The following is a 22,529-nucleotide window of genomic DNA, read 5'->3' on the forward strand; positions in this document are numbered from 1 at the left end:
AAGTCATGCTAAATGCTTTACTTAAATTTATTTAAGTAAATTTAATTTATTAAATTTATTAATTTAATTATTTTAATTTATTTAAGTAAATTTAAATACTTACTAATTTAGACTTCATAATTCTATGAAGTAGATGCTATTAATATCCCCACTTTACAGAGGAGGAAGCTGGGGCTCACAAAAGCTAATTAACTTGCCTAAAGTTAATAGTGGGTGAAAAGCAGTAGAGCTTGGATAAACCTACAACCACGAGCATGATTTAATATTTAATATTTCACATGATTGCTGCGAATCCTCACCTATAGATGAAATCCCATAAACTTACTATGCGGCAGACACTGGAGAGAAGCGAGACGGCATGGCTCCTTCTAGGAGGTTGTTTGCTCACGACAGATTAAAAAGGAATAAGGCACAATGGTGGTTGTTACCACAGGCAATTACACCAATTACCCAACACCCAAGAAAATGCTACTCTTATACCAAATTTCAGCTTCATTCTCTTTAGATAAACTATCTGATGGCTACTGCTAATCATTTTGCCCTCCAATTTCCTGGCCCTCGACTCTCCAATAAATAAATTGAATAATGTCAATCTCCCTTTAAACTGTTCACTCAAACATCCATTATCTGATGATACTCTGATTTGGAGATCTTTATTATCTCAGTCCTGGATGAGTGCACGAGACTCAGTTCTAGCTGGGCTCTCTGCCTCCTGTTTCAACGTCTTCAGTTCCTGCCACACATCACTGCCGGATTAATCTCTTTAAAATAAAGTTTCCATGTAAACCAATCCCTCCCCTGAAGCTTTACTCATTTCTGGCTTTTAAGGTTCCAAACGACGTAATGCCAACCACAGAGTCACTCTTCCTTTCCTCACTGCATATGCCTTGTACACTGCCCTCTTTGCTGGAACTACTCTACTGCCCTAACTCCTCTCCTTAACTCTTTGAAAATTATCTATTCTTCAAGGCTCCCGTCCTCTTGCACCTATCCTGATCACTGGATATCCTATGTTCTCGCTCCTCTGTTCTCATTAGGAGCTTAACAGATGTTTGCAGAATTATTTATTGCTCCATTAAACATCACTAGCACTTTTTGGGAATACTATTCATTGATACTCATGTATTGTCTTGAACCATAGTTATTTTTTTATATGTAGTCAGTAAGCAAAGTAATTAAGTGAAACTTCTTAAAGGTCTGGATTATGTCTTCAAGACTTCTGTATGCTATACATTGTTTCCCCAGGCAAAGGTACTCATATTTGACAAGTAACATATCTATCTATCTATCTATCTATCTATCTATTTTTTATTTATTTTAAGATTTTATTTATTTATTTGACAGACAGAGATCACAAGTAGGCAGAGAGGCAGGCAGAGGGAGAGGAAGGGAAGCAGGCTTCCCGCTGAGCAGAGAGCCCGATGTGGGGCTCGATCCCAGGACCCCGGGATCATGACCTGAGCCAAAGGCAGAGGCTTTCACCCACTGAGCCACCCAGGTGCCCCAACAAGTAACATATTTAAATTATATAAGGCAGAACACCTATTCATCACCTTTCATTTTTTTTTTAATTTATTTTGACAGAGAGAGATCACAACAAGTAGGCAGAGAGAGAAGGGGAAGCAGGCTCCCCGCTGAGCAGAGAGCCCAATGTGTGGCTCGATCCGAGGACCCTGAGACCATGACCTGAGCTGAAGGTAGAGGCTTTAACACACTGAGCCACCCAGGCGCCCCATCACATTTAATTTTTTTAAAATATTTTATTTATTTATTTGAGAGAGAGAATGAGAGAGAGCACACAAGCATGGAGAGGGGGTGAGGGAAGAGGAAAAAAAGACACTCTGCTGAGCAGGGAGCCTGACACAGGGCTAGATCCCAGGACCCCAGGATCATGACCTGAGCTGAAGGCAGATGCCTAACTGACTGAGCCACCAAGATGTCCCTATTTGTCATCTTTGGATCATATGGGCAATTCCATGAGCCAAAAGATTATTAATGACTTAAGATATCTGGCCTCTAAGTTCTGTTCTTACTAAAGCATTAATTTGGAGTTAGGAAGCTGGAGAAAATATAAAAGCATCACTTAAGGTTCTGCTTGCACTTAGGACACAGCAAGCTTCAAAGGGGTGTCAGTCCCATCCTAATAGCGAGAAAAAGCTGGATAACTTTTAGAGCTTAACAGAGAAGTAAATGAATTCAAATGAGAGACAAGCTCCTCTGACAAGCGATGGGAAACTGAATTGTTTCACTCCTGGCACAGTACAGAAGAGGCAGTCATCAGAAAAGCAGGTTAAGACGAAAACAACTGAAACTGTAATAGATTCTTAAAGGCCAAGAGTGAGAGCTTAGGAATTTGGAGAGTCCCAGACACAAAGGAAGGCACTTCTTAGTTTTACCATGGGTCTCCACCTATAAGCAAGACTCGGGGCTGGGCAGGAGACCTGAAAGAGACCCTGTGGGTGGCACAAAGTAATGACACCCACCCCGTACATGACCCCTTCCCTCACGTGAAGCAAAAGCCATAAGCTTTGCAGGGAGAGACGAGGCCCAGGCAAAGATACATTGCCTTTGACGGCAGAGCAGAAACAAAAGTTGCTTGCCACTGTGGGAAGGGGCAAAAATGAACTTGGTTCAGGATCCTGCGCTGATACTAAGCAGAGATCTGTGACCCCTGGTGAAGCGGCAGAATTGTTGAAAAACTCCAGCCCCAAAGTCCAGGGGCACAAGGCCTAAGACCGTGAGGCTGGTGTGAGAGAACCAAGAAACACTTCCTTGAAGTCCACCGTGTAATAAGTGACAGCAGTTTCCCTCTGAGAGAGCTAAAAAAGCGTGGGTCAGATTCCTTCTGTGGCACAGGTAGAAAGGAATTGTTGAAATGTGAGCATGCAGGGGAAAACAGAAAAACCCTCCCACAATCCATGTGACCACTAAACAAAGCAGCAGCAGCAATTAGAAGGCTGGGGTGTGGATAGTCAGATTAACAACAAACCCAAACCTATCCCAACTACTGACTACAGTGCCCCAACACCCAACCTAATGGCTGGAGAGCAGATGTGTGCCCATTTCCAGATGTAAATACTATGTAGCTCAGGCTGTTTTATGCACAATATTTGGCATTCAATCAAGAAACATGAAACACACACACACAAGTAAGGAAAGACTATGTGACCAAGCAATTAAGAGAACTAGACTAAGATATGGCCCAGATGTTAGAACTATCAGACAAAGACTTTAAAATAACTTTAATATGTTAATGGACCTAGTGGAAATGCACAACATGCATAACAGATAGGGAATTTCAGTAGAAGGATAAAAACCAGAAAAAAATAATTAAATCAAAATACTAGAATTAAAAACATATCAGTGATGAAGAATTTCTTCAACAGGTGTATCACCACACTGCACTAACAAAAGAATTGGTGAACTTAAAAATACGTCATTAAAAACCACCCAAACTGAAATATAAATGTATTGGTGTACATACTATGGCATACAGATATAAATACTGGCACATAGGTTTTGGATGCCTGAAAGAGCAGGGCGTCCAATACCTGTGTGCCAATATCACATGGTTTAATATAATAGTTATTTGAGTCCCAGGAGAAAAAAGAAAGCATGGAGTAGAATAAATATCTGAAAAGATAATGGCTGAGAATTTTCCAGAACTGATGAAAGAAAACAAACTGAAAATGCAAGAAATTCAGAGGCCCAAAGGGTAAATACAAAGAAAACCACACCTAGACATATCAGAGCCAAACGGCTAAACACCAAAAATAAAACCTTGTAGGCAGCCGGAGAAACTACGCAAGTCAGAAGATAATTAAATGACATCATTAAAGTGCTGACTGAAAAAAAATAAAAGGTTAACCAGCCCAGATTTACATACCTAGCAAAAATAGCTTTCAAAAATGTAGGTGAAATAAACATTGTTCAGTCAAAAGCTGAGAGAATTCATTACTGTCAGACCTGTGTTAAAAGAGATATTAGGGGCATCTGGGTGGCTCAGTCAGTTAAGTGTCTGACTGTCGATATTAGCTCAGGTCATGATCTCAGGGTCCTGAGACTGAACCCTGCATTGGGCTCCACACTCAGTGGGGAATCTGCTTGGGATTCTTTCTCCTGCTCCCTTTGCCCCGCCCCCTGCTCACATGCTCTCTCTTTCTCTCAATAAATAAAGTCTTCAAAAAAAAATAAAAGATATTAAAGAAGTTACTCAGGAGGAAAAAGTATGATAGCAGTAGAAATTTGGTTCTATATAAGAAAAATGAAGAACTTTAGGATATAGAGAAATAGGAAAGATTTTTTTTTTTTAATCTCTTAAAGATGACTGTAAGTCTAAAGCAGGGGTTAGTAAGCTACAGCATCAGGTTAAATGTTATTTTATTGGAACATAACCACACCCGTGCATTTGTATGTATTGTCTATGGTTGCTTTCATGCTATACCGGCAAAAGTGAGTAGTTGCAAGAGGAACCATATACCTGCCAACTCTAAAATATTTATAATCACATTTTTTACAGAAAAATTTGCTGAACCACATAAAGTAAAAGCAAAAAACAACAAAAATAAAAGCCCAATATATTATAGGGTTTATATCATATGTTTAAGTAAGATGTATGAAAAAGGCACAAAAGATACTAGGAGATAGGAAATGGAAAGTTGTATTGCAAAGTTCCCACATATGAGGTGGTATAATGAAGATAATTTGTGATAAACTGAAGCTGTATCTCACAAATCCTCCAGCAAATGCTAAGACATTTTTAAAAAGGGTAGAATAAGCCAAAAATGAGACAGAATGAAATATAATGGAATACTAAAAAAAATACTCAAAGCTGAAATCTCATCAAATGCCCATCATTCAGTAGAATCAAGAAAGGGTGGTCTCTATTCACATAATGGAATACTGAACAGTAATGAGAATGAGTAACTTACAACCACAGGCAACAAGATGACAGAATCTCCTCACTGTAATCTTGAGCAAAAGAAGTCAGACATCAAAGAGTATATATTACACACTGTTTATATAAATCATGAAAGCAAATTAATAAGCTATGTTTGAAGTGATTATCCTTTGTGGTAGGGTGAGGGTCAGTGGCAGTGACTGGAAGAGAACTTTGGAGGGCTTTTGGTGGACTAGAAACATCCTATTTCTTGATTTGGTTGCTGGTTACACATGTGTCTGCTTTTTGGAAATTCATCAGTCTATACATTTATGGTATATGCAATTTACCATATAGATATTATCAGTTAAAGTAAAAAAAAACACAAATCGAAACTATATTTAAACATATATGTATTTAAACTAAAATCTGATGAAAGAACAAGATAACACACAAGAGGCATTTTGGGAAAAAGGTGATATTCTGGAACTTTTCTAAAAACGCAATAATCATTAAAATGAATATATAGGTAAAGAGTAAACTAAAATGGCAGAAGGAATTCATTGTCTGGAAAAGATTCCAGGAAATCCCCCAAGCTCCAGCACAGAGGGATAGAGATAGAAAATATAAGAGTAATTAGATACATAAAACAAAAGGAGAAGACAAGACATAATCTAATCTGACAACTGGATGGAAGAGATGCAGTATTCAGAGACGAAGGGTGAGAATTTGATGAACATGAAAATTCAGGTACAAGGAATGAGTTTCTGAACAGAATAAATACACATTTATTTTGGACTCAGAAGCCTACTATTTCAGAGCAAGGGAAATTCTTAGACAAGTCCATCCCTTTGTTTCAAAGATAAGAAAATGGAGGCCCCAAAAGATTGAAGTGATTTGCCTGGATCAAAAAGCTGATTAATAATAGGTAAAGAAGTGATCTTAATATATCTTAAGAGTCATGGATAAGAAGATATAGTTATTTCTGACTTTAACTTTCCTGCTGGTATCACCATTTACAACAGCAATCCGAAATATTCCCATTCATAGGATTTAACTCAAACTGAAAATACGAAGGCATTACTGATTCAAACACCACATAATAAGTATTTAACGAATGATACTTAATGATTAGGCCAGACCAGGGCTGCCCACACATAGTGTAAAGAAATAGTTTTAAGACAAGTCTTCTACAGATTTGACCATCACAAAGGCCATCACAATGATTTCAATACATAAACTATTATAGCCTCCTATTTAAATTTTTCAACATTTTAGAGTGCTTTTTGAATTAGATTTTCTCTATTATATACATAATGACAGAAGGTAAATTACTTTCTTCCTTTGAAATAGAACAACTCACAATCGAAATGAACCTCTAAGTGCCCACTGTAAGTCTGATACAAATTTCAAACTGGTCAGGAGTATAAAATGTACTGAAGACCTGATATAAAGCACTCTTTATTTTATTTTACAAAATTAATCATTTCTGATGATGGATTAATAGCTTGTATTAATTCAAGTATTTAAGAAGAAAAGATTTAGTCAGTATAGGAAAATGTGAGTTTAGCCCTTATTCAAATTTTATCACTTTGAATTAGCAGAGAGTAAAATCTGTATTATTCTAAAGTTCAAAAATTTTAAAATCATAAGTAAAATAATCCTAGGACCACCTTTGATGACTTCTAAGACAAAATATTTTTCAGAAATAAAAAAATCTAAAGTGTAAAAATTAAGTACTTTGGTATGTTCCAGGTTGAAACATTTTCAGGAAGTCCTTTTACTTAAAAGCAAAACAACTTTATCATATCACTAAACTTTAGACCTAGAACTACATAATGAAAAAAAACAAAACAGCTGGTACGTAAATGCTAGACTCTCAGAAGAAAACGAATTTATCGATGAGTCTTGAACCTTTCAGAGGACCTTGATCAGTTTCAGCTGTTTATGACAGTTAAGAATATTTTAAAGTTAAAAAATTTTAACTATTTATATCATAAATTTGACAACTACATAAGGGGAATAGTTACTAAAATTAATTAGCAAATACAGGAAAAATGAAAAATAAAATGAAAATTAAAAAGACAACAGGCCATGAAAATACTTCTACCAAGTATTTACTACATAAATAACTCATACAAATGTATAAACCATTAAGACATTTATTTCTAAAATGAACAGAGTATACGAAAAAGTCACAAAAAAGCAAATAAGAGCAATTCTGAACTTTTATACCTACTAAATTAGCAACAATATATATAAAACCCCTATCCAAAGCTGTAAACTTTTAATGAACTGATATACTCAAATGGTGCCACTGTAAAATGTTGTAACTCATTGGGAAAGTAATAAGGCAAACATATTAAGAGCCATAAAACTGTTCTTATTATTCCACTTAATAATCCCATTCCCAGGAATTGATCCTAATAAAATTGGGAAAGTAAGTGTGCAGCAATAAGGAAATGGCTTAAATAAACTCAATACGAAGTAATATGATTAATAAAAACTAAATACAAATAGAGTCTGATTATCATGAAATGAAAAAATAGTCAATTAGAAAATCTAGGTATCAAGACTGTGATCACATCAACAAAAAAACAGGGTAACAGGAATACAAAATTAAAGCTCTGAGGTCACTGCATCAGGATGGTGAGGACCCGTTGGTCATTTTTCCATTTGGCAAAACTTCCTTCAGTATTTTCAGTATAAAAAAAGATATAATCTCTACTCTTCACTAGTAAATGACATGTTAGTTTTTAAGTCGAGAAAGAGGACACAAATCCCCATCGTTCTCTAAAACTGGAATTTTCCTCTTTTTGACCTTAGTGGGCACTGCGGAAAGAAATCCTGGAAGCCCCGTGGTTCCAGCAGGCCGGAGGCCAACACCGCCACCTGCGGCTGATACGGACGGCAGGGCACGAGACGTGAGTAAGTAAAATTGTAAACTTTCAACTTATAACCTTTTGTGTTTGGTATCTTACGTTACTGCATCAGGAGAGCAAACTCTGTTCCCTATAGTTTTGTGTGTTGTACATACTTAGAATTAGTTTTAATATTTTCATTTGAAATACATTGCTGCGGGGTACCTGGGTGACTCAGTCAGTGAACTTTCGACCTCAGCTCAGGTCTTGATCTCAGGGTTGTGAGTTCAAGCCCCGTATTGGAGCCTACCCCGCTCCCAGCATGGAGCCTACTTAAAAAAATAAATAAATAAAAATAAATAAATAAAATACCAATTGCCAATATGACGAAAATGCTCTGCTGAGACATGTAACTTCTTATATTGAATTTATATTAGACTAACTACAAATAAAATCACATTAGTTTACATGTTTAAATTTCTGAGTTAGTGGTTGCGACAACTTTAAAAAGAAAAGCATTCCATAAAAACCTAGAAACTCCTATTTATGAAATTTCCAACTATTCTTCCTTTAGAAACTATATTTATCTGAATCAGTGAAACAGGATTTGGACATCTCTAAAGCCACATAATATATTGCTTTCCCATAACAAAAATATAAAGCACTCATTATATATGAAATTTGCTATTTTATAACATGACTATGTTTTTAAAATTATGTTAAAAACGGACCCGGAACTTCAGTAAGCTATTTGAAGGAAAATGTCTGAGAGGCGCCTCGGTGGCTCAGTTGGTTGAGCATCTACCTTCGGATCAGGTCGTGGTCCCAGGGTCCTGGGATGGAGCCCCGCATCACATCGGGGATGAGCAGGGAGACTGCTTCTCCCTCTGTCTTCCCCGTCTTGTGCTTGAACGCTCTCTCTCCCTCTCAAATAAATAAATGAATATGATCTTTAAAAAGAAAAAGAAAATGAGAATAGCTGTTTTTAAAATATTTAGAGCAGAAGAGAGTAACCAGAAATTCAGAGCAGCTACCTCAACATCTACAAATGTAATTTGAAACAGCAAACTAAAAAAAAAAAAAAAAGAAAAGAAAAACCAAAAACCAGTGTCATGGGGATTCATGCCCTGTATAGGTATAGGTATAAATACTAAAAAATAAAGAAAAGAAATTCTAAACTGAAGACACATTCTTTAGCTTACTTTTAAAAAATTATGCTACTTAATAACTTGGTACAGGCTGGTTTACAATCTTGATGAATTCATCAGGAAAAGATCACACGGCTGCCAAAATATAAGCCACAGGGCTGTCCTTTGCACTCATAGTAGAGGTGAATCTAATTAAATCTTTAGTCTCCTATTTACATTCTGTTAGTGGTAGCAGCAATAATCTAGTTACAAATATTTATTATAAAAGTTTATTAGTTTCTGAGATCTAAACAAACATACCTATTACCAGGGTAGTACAGCCTTATCAAATAAATGTTCTCAATAACTGTAAACTTCAAAACATGAGTTAAATAATGGCCTTTTCAAACATAAGGAATTCAATACAACAGAGCCACTAGAAAGCCAAAATAAAGTCAAAGTAACACTAATTTACATACACTTTTGTGACACCAAAGAGACACGTAGCTCGAGTTTCCTTTTTCTTTGATTAGAGTATGTGCTCAACTTTTTCTGGGAAAAGACTTTGAAGAAAGATCAAAATTAGAAGATTTGATTTTCCTGAATCCAATCTAACAACATAGTAACATCCTAAAAGAACACTTCATAGTAAAGCAAAGAACCGAACAACGAACCGCAAGCCTATTTATAATGAGCAGATAAAGTGTACACGACAGGAACTGTAAATGATGGACGTTTTTCTTCACACACAAAAAAATCATGCAGGGGACGGGGGGAGAAATAGTTGTCTTTTGCACGTAGCTTGTCATTCTGCACACAGGATTCAAATGTCAACCAAGAAATGATGACAATCCCAAACCAATCTTAAGATGTCTTAATTACATCATCTTCTCCCTTTGTCTCACTCAGAGTTATAGATTCACAGCTCAAAACCTGTTCATTAGACTCCTCAGGTTTCGATTTCTTAAGTGCCAGCTCTGCTGGGAGAAGTGATGAGCAATGTTCCAGAGACTGTGCAATGTCATCAATCGTCCATTTGTCTTCGGGAAGGGCATGCTCTTCTAGTGTAAATGGTCCCTGTTTGGTTCGGGTGAGCTCTAGGACATTGGCACAGGAAGAGAGTTCTACAGCAACAAAAGGGGAAAAGAAAATCCACAGGGGAAATGATTCAGTATTTCATAGTCATGATGAGGTTCAAATGACAGAAGATCTTGATTCAAACCTCTCCAAACCATCCCACATGTAAAACTGTAATAATCTAATCTAAGAACCAAGAGCTTTGAGATTAACAAATGATAAAATAGCAAAATAATATTTAGTAACTCACCTTAGCACTGCTTTACAGTCTGCGAGGAACTGGCACATACTTTTCTTATTTAGCCATGAAGCAAGCCCATGAGGTAACCATTCCTCTCATCTGCAGATGAGGTAATCTGGCCTGTCCAGTGCCACAGCTGCCAGCAAATGGCAGAGCTGGAATTGCAGCCTTCTAGCTGTTTGCAAGACTGTGGCTTCCGGTTTTAAAATTTTTTTTTTACTTATATCAATGAAAGTACCTTTTAGAAGGAGAAATCTTTTCATCTTATCCCTTTGCGTTAAAATATATCTGAAATAATGTTGGTTCTTACACTGATTATTCCCATCTTCATCTCCTGCTCCTCTCTTTCTCTTCTATTACAAGCATTTCACGGCAGCTGGTACGCTGATAATTGTACGCCATAAACCTTCAGTGCTTCTGAAGCTGAAGGCAGCAAGAGTACAGTTCCCTAAGGCCAGCACTCAGAGATATGAAAAATAGAAAATTCCCTCTTCCCATCAAAAAAGAATATTACTCTCTAAATGATAATTCATAATTCATCTTTATGCTTACCTTTGCCAATGTCACTGACCAAGCTTCTGATATAAAAACCTCCTCCACATTCAACATCTGGAATGTTAACAGTGACATGGTAAATTGCTAACCTCCTATGAAATCCACTTTACATAGAAATGATGCCCCAAACAAATGTAAAAATGCACTATGCAAACAATCGAGTGATAAAATATTTATGTGCTAAAACATAAATTATTCATCCAATAGCATATGTGTTTGTGAGATTGAAAAGTCGGAGCGTAGAGAAAGCAAACAGCAGAAACTCATGAACACATTTTAAATTAACTGGCAAGTCACACCAACGTTAATATTACAGCCTTGTTCATTTAATAGGTTTTAAATAGTTTGGAAATCTCAGCTTTGCTATTATGAGCTGTACATATAAAAAATATTTTCAGATTTGTACACCTTGTTCACTTAATTGGTTTTAAATAGTTGGACATCTCAGCTTTGCTATCAAGAGCTGTAGATTTTTATGATATTTTCAGATTTACACACTCAACAAATACATCAAACAAAATCCCTTATCAGGGACAGTAATTATGTTTGGGAAAATACACTACATTGAGAGCTCAGTCTATTTAAATGTTCTCTTGGAAATATTCCTAAAGAAATCATAAAATAACTAAAATTACACAATGTTCCAGAATGAATGCATATCTAAACATCTTCACACAGAATATTACACATTTACTGGTTAAGAGCAAGACTCTGGATTATTTTTATTCATCCACAAGATATCCTGAATTTCCACAAAAAAGAACTATACTCCTGCTGCTTATAGTCTTATCACATAAAAAAAAAGCCACTTGCGGGAATTAACCAGAACTCACTACGTGGGGATTTTAATTCTTTTTCCCCCCATCAGCTCAAGGCTGGGGGCCATGGATGAGATAAAAAATGACCACTGGGATCAAAGCAGGTATATAAACATTCTTGCACTGTATTTGACTTTGGTGAAAAGATAGCTCTTTGGGGCCTTACCATAACCTTCAAGTGAAAAAATAGGTATTTACGACTTAAATGCAATCAGAAAAATTCCAATTTCTCTTCCCTTCAGAGATAATATCTACTGTGCCAACACAGCTACTGCATTTTCATGGAATGAAATATTTTTTAGTATATTTTTCTCATTATTTGTTAAACATTTTAGAGTCAGGACACTAAAAGGAAAGAAGTGACTTAATTTTTTGACTGTACAAAGACCACATTCCATAGGAACTTTATATACATTAAGTAGAATGTCAAAGCAACTGAAGTTAGGGGAAAAAAAGTTTTAGGAAATTATTTCTAAAGGGAATTCTATTTAGTAGGCATTGTGAAATTAAGAGCAGGATCAGTTTAAGGAAGCCTAATTTAGAAAAACTACAGCTTTTAATTCTTCACAGTTCAAATACATGTTCATGACTTGAGCTACTACTTTCTGCAACTAGGAGATCATAAAATTTCCAAACCACAGAGACAAACTTTTTGATTTTTAAATTTATTTCAAATATAGATTTGTAGATAAATTCAAATTAATAACCTGAATTAAAGTTTACTGCATGTCCAAGAATACATTTTTGCCTTACCCATTATTTCCATATCGTCAGGATCCTTAGCAGTAACTTGCAGGTAACATAGAAAGGGAAGAAATAATCACTCCGCTCTTAGAATTTCTTGTCCAAAAACTGAAAATGCTTTGTTTTATAAGGGTAATTTAAATTTTAAAACTGAATGTAAACTACCAGGTACTAGCCAAAATGGGGGAACAAGCATCCATAAGAAAATAAAACACAAAATATAAAATTTTGAAAGCATATACCCCTTATCTACGCTTTGCCATTAGAGATCAAAGGTATGTTACTTCCAACTTCAGAAGACAGTATGATATATAAAAAACTCAGCCTATTTAGAAAAGTATTTCTAAACTTCCATGTAGCTATCAGTTTTTTCATTAAATAGGTATTAATAAATCCTAACCTTACTTAAAATCAAATTTTTAAAAATCTCCAATTCCTAGGATTAAATTAAATTAAATTACCCAAAAGTAGCCAAATGCAGAATAAAGGTACATGTAACTACAAGTGATTTCAAATTTCCCACCTTACCTAATGTGAAAAATGGTGGCTGGAATTTTTGAAGGGAGAGACTGTATACGGTAACAGGCCTGGCGGGTTTTGCTTCTACTACTTCACCTCTCTTCATTAAGGTTGAAAGTCTCTGTCCATCTTTCTTTAATGCAGAATAGCTTGCAAGATAAGAGAGGAAGAGAGGGAGTGAAGGAGAGAGAAAAGGTTAAGATAGAATGACAGAGAATAACTCCACATTACAGCATGGAAAGAAAGGAGGACCAGAAGCCCTTAAATTGAATCTTTCTAGGACATGAACTATTTTTTTCTTCTAATCTACTCCATGATGGCGCCAGAGACGGAGTTCCTAAATAGCTTTAAAGCTAAGCTCAGTCTGCTCCCAGTGAACAGTACTATCAATTTTACACTTTAACCTTCTCTCTGGAGATGGTCTGATCATGTGTTCACTGGTCCTGGTCTGGGTTAAGGGCACGAGGACTCTGGTCACAGTATTCTCTACTGTATTTCCTTTAAACAACTTCCATTACAATAATATTCATTTTCACATAAAATTTAATAAAATATTTCTAAAATGCAAATCGACTTAATAGATCTTAAGCTTTGTGTGATAAAATTTTATTAGATCACAAAATACTTGGAATAATCAACAGAGAAAAAATTTCTAAAACTGCTCTTATAAATAGATATAAATGTGCATGTTAACAATAATGATTAAAAAATAACATTTATTCATAGCTTGCACAATTTTTAAAACCTTCATTTGACGCAAAATTATGAAGACACATTTCCCTATAGATATTTCAGTGTTCTTGAAAAAAAATCAAGATATTAAAGTAAAACATAAATACAAAATTCTAGGGATGCCTGGGTGGGTTAGTCAGTTAAGTATTCAGCTCAGGTCTTGATCTCAGGGTCGTGGAGTTCAAGCCCCACATTGGGCTCCATGCTGGGCACAGAGCCTACTATATAAATTAATTAATTTTTATATATAAATAATATATGTATAAATAAAATATTAAATTCTAAAAGAACTGTCAGTCACCTCCAGACACATGATTCAGCCATTTTTTTAAAATAAAAAGCAATTCGCTTGAAATGGTAATGTGCACAAAAAATATGGTTAAGTGGTACTCAATATTCTTATACTTTTTTTTTAAAAGATTTTATTTATTTATTTGACAGAGATCTCAAGTAGGTGGAGAGGCAGGCAGAGAGAGAAAGAGAGGAGGAAGCAGGCTCCCCACTGAGCAGAGAGCCCGATGCGAGGCTCGATTTCAAGACCCTGGGATCATGACCTGAGCCAAAAGCAGAGGCTTAACCCACTGAACCACCCAGGTGACCCTATTCTTGTACTTTTAATATATTATAACTCTCATCTGTTTCATCTGTTGCAGAGATTTGTGAAGCGGATTCTGGGCCTAAAAGAATGGTCCCCACACTTGAAAAAAAGTACTAACTGGACTATGAATCATAGCTGAGACCAGTACTCTCCTGGACTGGTCCCTTCACAGCAACTCTGGGAAAACCGGCATCTCTGCACTCCAGAACTGCCCTGAGGTATACAGATGGAATCAGAAAGACCGATAAACTCTGGAATAGCATCGATGTCAGGCTGTGGCAACACCCAGAGACAGAGGAAACCACATTCCACTACCTCAGAGAGTGCTGGAAGCTCTGTAACTTGTCTAAATCAGGCTCACCTTTACTTGATCATATGTTATGTCAGATTAAAAGGTGCCTCATGATACATAAAAAGCCCCCCTTTTTTTCTCATTAAAGTGATATTAATCACTGAAAAATAAAAATTAAACATTTATCCAAATTCAATAACTGAACTTACAGGGGAGGTACTTGCATTATATTCCCAGTAAATTTCTGTAGAATGCCTTCAATATCTTCTTGTGTTATTTTATCTGCAAAAAAATGAATAAAAAATGGAATACTATAACAACCACAGAAATATACATGCTGTTTTCACAACACTGAAAGTTCTGGATATTCAATTAAAAATTGAATTTGTATGCCAAATTCTACCTTGTTTAGATGAATAAAATACATATTAATGAGATAAAAGGAGGAGAAAGTCTTGTATTGTGTAATATTAAGACTAAATTTCTTTCGCTTCAATTTTTTCTCCAAAACTGATCCAGTCACCTTGTTACATTTAGTTGGTTCTTACTATAGCCTTTAGAAGACGAGAAAATGTTGCATTAGCTATAGAAACAATACTGTCATATTAAAAAATGAGATCAGAAAGTAAGTAGAGAAATACAGGTAAGTCCTTTTTTTTCCTTAAATTGAAGTATAATTCAGGTGTACAACGTGGTGATCTGAAAAATATACATTACCTAGTGCTCATCATGGTAAGTGGTGATGGGTAAAACAGGTGATCGGGATTAAGAGGTACAGGCTGCCAGTTGTAAACTAAGTAAATTCTGAGAATGAAAAGTACAGCATAGAGAATATAGCCAATAATATTGTGGTAACTTTGTATGGTGACATATGGTAACCAGTGAATATCTGTTTTCCACCTGAAACTAACATAATATTGAATGTCAGCTACACTGCAATTAAAAAATAAATCAATTAGGGGCGCCTGGGTGGCTCAGTAGGTTAAAGCCTCTGCCTTCAGCCTCGGGTCATGATCCTAGGGTCCCGCGTTGGACTCTCTGCTTGGCAGGGAGTCTGCTTCCTACTCTCTCTCTGCCTGCCTCTCTGCCTACTTGTGATCTCTGTCTGTCAAATAAATAAATAATAATTTAAAAATCTTACAAAAAATCAATTAAACTTTTTAGTTAAAAAATTTTTTTTGAAAGGGGTTGTACCTGGCTAGCTCAGTTGGTGGAGTGTGTGACTCTTGATCTTGGGGTTGAGTTCAAGGCCACCTTGGGTGTAGGGATTACTTAAAAATAACATCTTATATAAGTTGCTTAAGTTTCTCCAGGCATCAAATACGATAAACAACTTAATGCAGTATTAAAAAAAGATTATTAAGTATTAACCACATTAAAAATTTCACCTGCTAGATTTCAAAACTGCTCTGTCGTATGGCATAAGACTGACACATTCACATTCGATTCTGTCCCCAAGTAAAGTTGTATTTACTTGTCTCCTTCTGTCCCTTCACTGCTTAGAATTTCTCTGTTCTTTTAAACAAACACTCCCAGGAGTCTGATTTTAAAAAATAAGCCAGTGCAAAAAAAGAATGTACATAGCAAAGATATGATTACTAAGCATTTTTAAAACAATGATTTTAGAAAATTTGAATGGAGACATAAAGCTTTCAGTTTCTGTTAGTCGCATTTTCAGCTTCTATTTAATACTCTTTTCAACAGACTATTTTTAACTATATTAATTAAAAAATACTATCACTATAATATTAAAGTACAGTTCTATGATTTTAACAAGTGAAAACTATAACACACTGAAATTCAGTATTTGGGATTTTCATACATATAGATGACTATATACATATTTCATACTCAATAATTATAGAAATATTCTATAATTTGTTTAGGTTATAGTCAATGGAAAAAAATTATACTTTTTTTAAAAGATTTTATTTATTTATTTGAGACAGACAGCACAAGTTGGGATGAAGATCAGAGGGCAAGGGAAAGGCAGACTAGCCACTGAGCAGAGAGCCCTGACATGGGGCTCTATCCCAGGACCCTGAGATCATAATCTGAGGGCAGATGCTTAACCAACTGAGCCACCCAGGTGCCCCTATAGAGCTTCTTTCTCCCTTTGTAGGAAATTTATTTAAACTTTTTAGTCTAATACATACATGCTACATTTGATTTTATTAAAAAATATTTTCAAAAATAATGTGCTTTGAGTTATCGTTGTAAAACCAGAACAGAGATTAAAAGAGCATGGAATACTGGATTCCGGTTTCAATATCAACACAAGAATCTTTACCTCAGGGTGACCTGGATCCTCAAGTTAAACACAAACAAAAGACTAGAATCTACTAGTCTCAAACAGAGAAGATCTACAGAACCCAAAGAGAATTTCTCCAACATCTAGTGGTCTATGAAGACAGATCTCAGATGGATGTTCTCTTCATACTGTTTTTCAAACAGATGTAGCTCATGATATGGTGAGTTTTTTCCATGAAAAATTTTCACTCTACTGAAGCATTAAAACAATTACTGGTGGCACCTTAGTGATGCAAAACTTCCAAATCAGACAGCCAATGCTACCTCCAAGGGGACCACTGCTAAAGATATGTCATTGCTGAGAACACTGCAAAACTTCATAACTTAGCAATACCTTTTCAAAACAAGACCAAACGCTTTCTACTTCTGCTAGGCTGGTCTCTTTACTAACATTCCTGCCAACGTATACTCCTATTCCTGCTTGGGTGGCTCTCCTTTACTGACACTCCCCAACACAAGATGATAAGATGTGCTCTTTGTCATTCTACTTCTGCCAAGATCTTTCTCCGACTTAACATCTCAGGCATTTCTGGTTTGTGCTGTTCATTCTGCAATTATTCATACACAATGTTTTTTTATTAAAGATTTTGTTTATTTATTTGTCAGAGAGAGCGAGCAGCTGGCAGAGGGAGAAGCAGGCTCCCTGCTGAGCAGGGAGCTTGAAGTGGGACTCAATCCTAGGACCCTGGGATCATGACCTGAGCAGAAGACAAAACTGAGCCACCCAGGTGTCTCAATCATACTCAATTTTTAATTATTACCTACTATATGTATGCAGGTATTATCTTGCCAATGAAACTCTAAACTCCTTAAAAGCAAAGGCAGTTCTTCTTATGTAATGTACACAATTATGGCGGCACTCAAGACATTCCTGCTGAATTAGCTGAGCAGTGACAGAATGTCAAAGTCAAAGGGCATTTAAAAGTCACCGAGGCCAATCATTCATCTGATGTTTGAATCACCATACAGAAAGCCTATGTAGCAAGTTGTTTTGCAATAAAAGTGAACATGATACAGTAGAATAAAACATGATTATTTTTTAACATATGATTATTATATTCACTATATGAGTATGTGTGAACCATGCTGGCTATCTCTAAAACTGGTATTAGTACAATCCAAATAATAATTAATAATAAGAATAAAGACTCAAGGCACACCTGGGTGAGCTCAGTCAGTTAAGCGCCCAACTCTTGGTCTTGACTCAGGTCGTGATCTCACAGTTGTGAGATCAAGCTCCATATTGTGCCCTATCCTATGCTCAGTGAGGAGCCTGTCTAGATTCTCTCTCCTTGTGGCCCTCCCCACACTTGTGTTTTCTCTCTCTCTCAATAAATAAATAATCTTAAAAAAAAAATACAGATTTTACCTACAAAGGATTTAAAAGAAGTGGAGAATAAAATCTCTAAAGCGATTATATCCAATAACAATCAAAAAAATTATATTTGATAAAAGAAGATGGGTATGATAAAAATGTCATAGGACTAGGGTAAGTATTCTTTTCTTAGGGACTAATAATTCATCAGTGTGCCAGTATTCATTTGAAATTAATTTTAAAAAGTCATTCTCATAAAATTAATATATGCAAGATCACATCACACATTATTATTTGCTTAAAATGTGTTGACTCTACTCATATCATGATAGCTGGTACTTAAATGAACTATGGAGTTAAAAGCAATATTCAGCCATGGTAGAGTTAAATGGTACCAGACAAGCATTACCACTATAAGCAACTACTTAACTGGAAAAAAATATATAACACACAACTGTTTTCGAACATTAGACAATAGACAGCAAAGATTATAATCCCTAAGAGAAGGGAAAGAAACAGGTGAGGCCCTTCTGAGGTTCACTTGCTTTCACTTGGAGATGCTTTCTGAGCCATGGTGCAAGGAGGGGAATAAGAGAACTGTGATCTTGCTAGAGTAGGGAGATAGACAGACATGAGCAGTGGGGGAGAAAAGAGGGTGGTGGACCCCCCTAGTCTCCACCCAGAGACCAGCCTATCGGCCTTAGAGCAACCCTTTTTGCTACATTTCTGGAGGATACTTCCCCTTTGCTAAATAAAACCTTTGCTGCTTTAATTCTCTCTCAGGTCTCTCAACAGAATTCTTCCCTTCAAGAAGACAAAAACCAAGGAATTTAGCAATCTCACTGAATAAAAATCAAGAGTTTGGGGAAGCAGCAGCAGCTGGAATTTGAGAGAACCACACAGAGAAAGAGATGTCTACAGGGGTCAACTAGATACTGACTACATTCCAAGCTGCACATAATACAGTGAGTTGCCACAAAATTAACCAAAGAACCACTGTCAAAGCTCTTACAAGGTGGTTCTTACAACCATCCAGAATGAAGAAACTTGGCTGAATACCCAGGGCATCTGAGACCTCAGAGAAGCCAAGTCTGAGAAGTAGGGCTCATTTAGACCCAGAAAAATGTCTACTTTAGATGTCCCCCTAACAAGGAATCTACACAAAAGTGACTCGAATTAGTGAGTCTAGCGAAGCTGAAAGACATAAGACCAATATTGAAAAGTTAACTCCTTTTCTCTATACTAGGAATGAATTATTAGAAAGTGAAATTTTTAAAATTCAACTTGTGATAGCATCAAAAAATATGAAGGACTTAGGGTTTCACATACAAAAGACATGAAAGATCTACATACTGAAAATGACAAAAATAGGTTTGATGTTATTTCAAAATAAAAAGAAAGGTCATAAAGAAATAGTATAAACAACTTTATACTAATAAGTTTGAAAATTTAGATGAACCAATTCCTAGGGTAAAAATTACCTAAAATGACACAAGAAATAAAAAATATTGTTTGATATTTAATAAAGAAGGCCAATCCATTACTAAAAACCTTCCTAACAAAGAAAACTCAAGATGTCTACCAGTAAATTCTACCAAGTATTAGAAAAAGAAATAATACCAATCTACACAAATTCTAGACATTAAAAAAAGAGATGAGAATACTCCCCATCCCATTTTATGAAGTCGGCATAACTTTGATATCAAAACCAGTCAAGGACATTAATAGGAAGAAAAATAGAGGGTAATCTTCACTCAGAGACAAAGATGCAAAAATCCTACATTAAATATTGACAAACTAAATCCAACAATTTATATAAAGGATAACATATCGTGGTCAATTTGGGCTTATTCTAGAAATGTAAAGTTAGTTTAATATGTGAATAAGGAGAAAAATCAACAGATACAGAAAAAGTATTTGATAAAATTCAATGTCTACTCATGATTTTTAAAAAAATACAACAGTTGGGAGTGCCCTGCTGGCTTAGTCAGCAGAGAACGTGACTCTTGATCTCAGAGTTTTGAGTTCAGGCCACACGTTGGGGGTAAAGCTTACTTAAAACAAACTAAGTAACAAAAAAGCAGTAAATTAGGTACAGAAAGCAACTTCCTTACTCTGACAAGAACGCTATAAAAAAACCAATAGAGAAAATCTTTAAAAAAACAGAAAGACTTGCTCTTTCAGATACCAAGATCTATTCTAAAACTATAGCAATTAAGATAGTTTGGTGTTTGGTGTTACCATAAGAACAGAGAGACCAGAGTGACAAAATAAATTCCAAACAAACCCGTATCTATAAGGTGCTTGAGTCGTGACCAAGGAGACAATGCAACAGGGAAAAGTGCTGGGCCATACAGAATACCCATACAGGGTGGGGGTAGAAAAAAGGGTGGATTGCAGATGTAATGTGAAAGGCAAAGCACCAAAACTTCGAGAATATAAGAAAATATCTTCATACTTTTGGGGTAGGAAATTATTTTTTTTTAAAGATTTTAATTTATTTATTTGACACAGAGAGAGAGATCACAAGTAGGCAGAGAGGCAGGCAGAGAAAGAGGGGGAAGCAGGCTCCCTGCCTAGCAGAGAGCCCGATGCAGGGCTCGATCCCAGGACCCTGAGATCATGACCTGAGCCGAAGGCAGAGGCTTTAACCCACTGAGCCACCCAGGCGCCCCATATTTTTTTAACTAGATACCAAAACGACTGGACTGATTACAAAGGAAAAGAGTTGATTAAGTGGACTAAATTAAAACTAAAAACTTCTGTTTTCCAAGACACAATTAAGAGAGGTAAAAGATAGGGGTGCCTGAGTGGCTCAGTAGGTTAAAGAGAGGTAAAAGATAAGCCACAGAATAGGAGAAAATATCCATAAGACATACAGCAAAAGAGCATATACCCAGAGTATACAAAGATCTTGTACAAATCATTATTTTTAAAAAGGCAACTCAATACAGAAAGAAAAAAACAAAAACAAAAGAAGAGGCAAGAGACCTGGACAATACAGAAAAGAATATGACTAAGAAGCCAAAGCACCGATGAGAAAGTGCTGAATCTCATTATAAATCAAATGAGAATCACAATGAAATACCACTACACACATCAGAACAGCCAACATTATTAACACTGTTAATACGATGTGTTGTCCAAGCAAGGGAAAGTCATTTACTGGTGGTAAAAACGCAGTTATACAATTATTTTGAAAACCTGACAATTCCCAGTACAGCAGGATTATCCTGTGACCCAGCAATTCCACCTGGGGGCATAGCCAAGAGAAATGAGTACATGTGTCTACCAAAAACAGGTACAAAACACACATAGCAGCTTTATTCATAAAGCCTCAAACCAGGGTCAGCCCAAATGTGTATCGACAGAAGAATGTTATATGGAATGGGGCTTGAAAGACGTCTCTAAGAATTTTCTATTTGATGACTAGACCGGGAGCTGCAGGGAGGTTTGCTTTGTGATAGTTCACTGAGCTGTAAATTTAAGCTTCATTCACTTGTCTTTATTTGTGTAACACTTCATAATAAAAAGGTTTAAACACAAACGAAAAGGCACCGTAAGATGACCAATGCCAGGGTACACAGCAGCCCTACTAGAGTGTGTGCCCTATTTGTTTAAATCACAACCTGAGACCCAATTCAACTCATCAGCTTCCTCCGAGAAGTGTGGGCAGCCAAGCACGGTCCAAGAGGAGCCTCTCCCATTAGACAGATCAGCTACATCCACTCGAAAAGACCTTGCTAAATCCTGTCTTGGGATCAGGGAGTTGCAGGGTTTAGACCAGAGGATTAGCACGAGATACCACTTTCCTTTCACATTTCTGGCCTCTCAATAAAAAAGCCACAAGAGAGATAGAAAAACCTATTCTTATCACAGAAGCAGTCCGGCCTTCCCAGAAACTTGGCCCACATCTGAGACAGCCTGGGACGCCACCACGGCCCTCGTGTCCTGAGCTCAGCAAAGGGCAGATGAGCACATCAAAGCCAAGTGCCCTCAGAGACGCCAGCAACTGTGCCTGAGACTTAACACCCAGACGTGGGTGAGGAAAGCGCCGCAGAAGGTAGGAAGAAAATTTGCCTTTTGTGTGACTTAGCTGCAGTCATCTCTGCCATGCTTATCTACTGCCTGCTTATTTAATCATGTTCTATGCTTTATCCTATACGCCACACATGGTCCTGGACACCAAGAATATAGTAAGGACTGAAAGAGACATGGTCTCAGCCGCATAGCTTACGGATTAACATGCAAATGTGTATTTATAAATGGTGAAAAGCTATTTAGGGATAAAGGAAGGTTCCATGAAAGAGAATAAAAGGAAGGGTCTTATTACTATGGTTTGAGTTTTCAGTCTACTGAGTCAGACTTGTCTTCTTACTCTTCTAAGCTTTCAGGGATCTGAAACAATGGTTAAAAACAGTATTTGTCCAGATAGAACAAAAATGATGGAAAAGCAGCCAT

General features: G+C 36.4%; 1 protein-coding gene across 1 annotated transcript in view; it reads right to left on the bottom strand.

Annotated features, from left to right (window-relative positions):
* Nucleotides 1-9,143: 9,143 nt before the first annotated feature.
* The window catches only part of TRUB1 (TruB pseudouridine synthase family member 1), a 41,278-nt gene continuing 27,892 nt past the window's right edge, over nucleotides 9,144-22,529 (bottom strand). Inside the window, exons 5-8 of the mRNA XM_032879018.1 lie at nucleotides 14,653-14,725; nucleotides 12,831-12,970; nucleotides 10,738-10,794; nucleotides 9,144-9,991 (exon numbers count right to left, since the gene is read on the bottom strand). Of these exons, the coding sequence (XP_032734909.1) occupies nucleotides 9,732-9,991; nucleotides 10,738-10,794; nucleotides 12,831-12,970; nucleotides 14,653-14,725 (530 nt within the window). The 3' untranslated portion in view covers nucleotides 9,144-9,731. The remainder of the gene's footprint in view (nucleotides 9,992-10,737; nucleotides 10,795-12,830; nucleotides 12,971-14,652; nucleotides 14,726-22,529) is intronic.

Source organism: Lontra canadensis, unplaced genomic scaffold (assembly GCF_010015895.1).
Source record: "Lontra canadensis isolate GAN:19392208 unplaced genomic scaffold, GSC_riverotter_1.0 scaffold3, whole genome shotgun sequence".
Classification (NCBI taxonomy): domain Eukaryota; kingdom Metazoa; phylum Chordata; class Mammalia; order Carnivora; family Mustelidae; genus Lontra; species Lontra canadensis.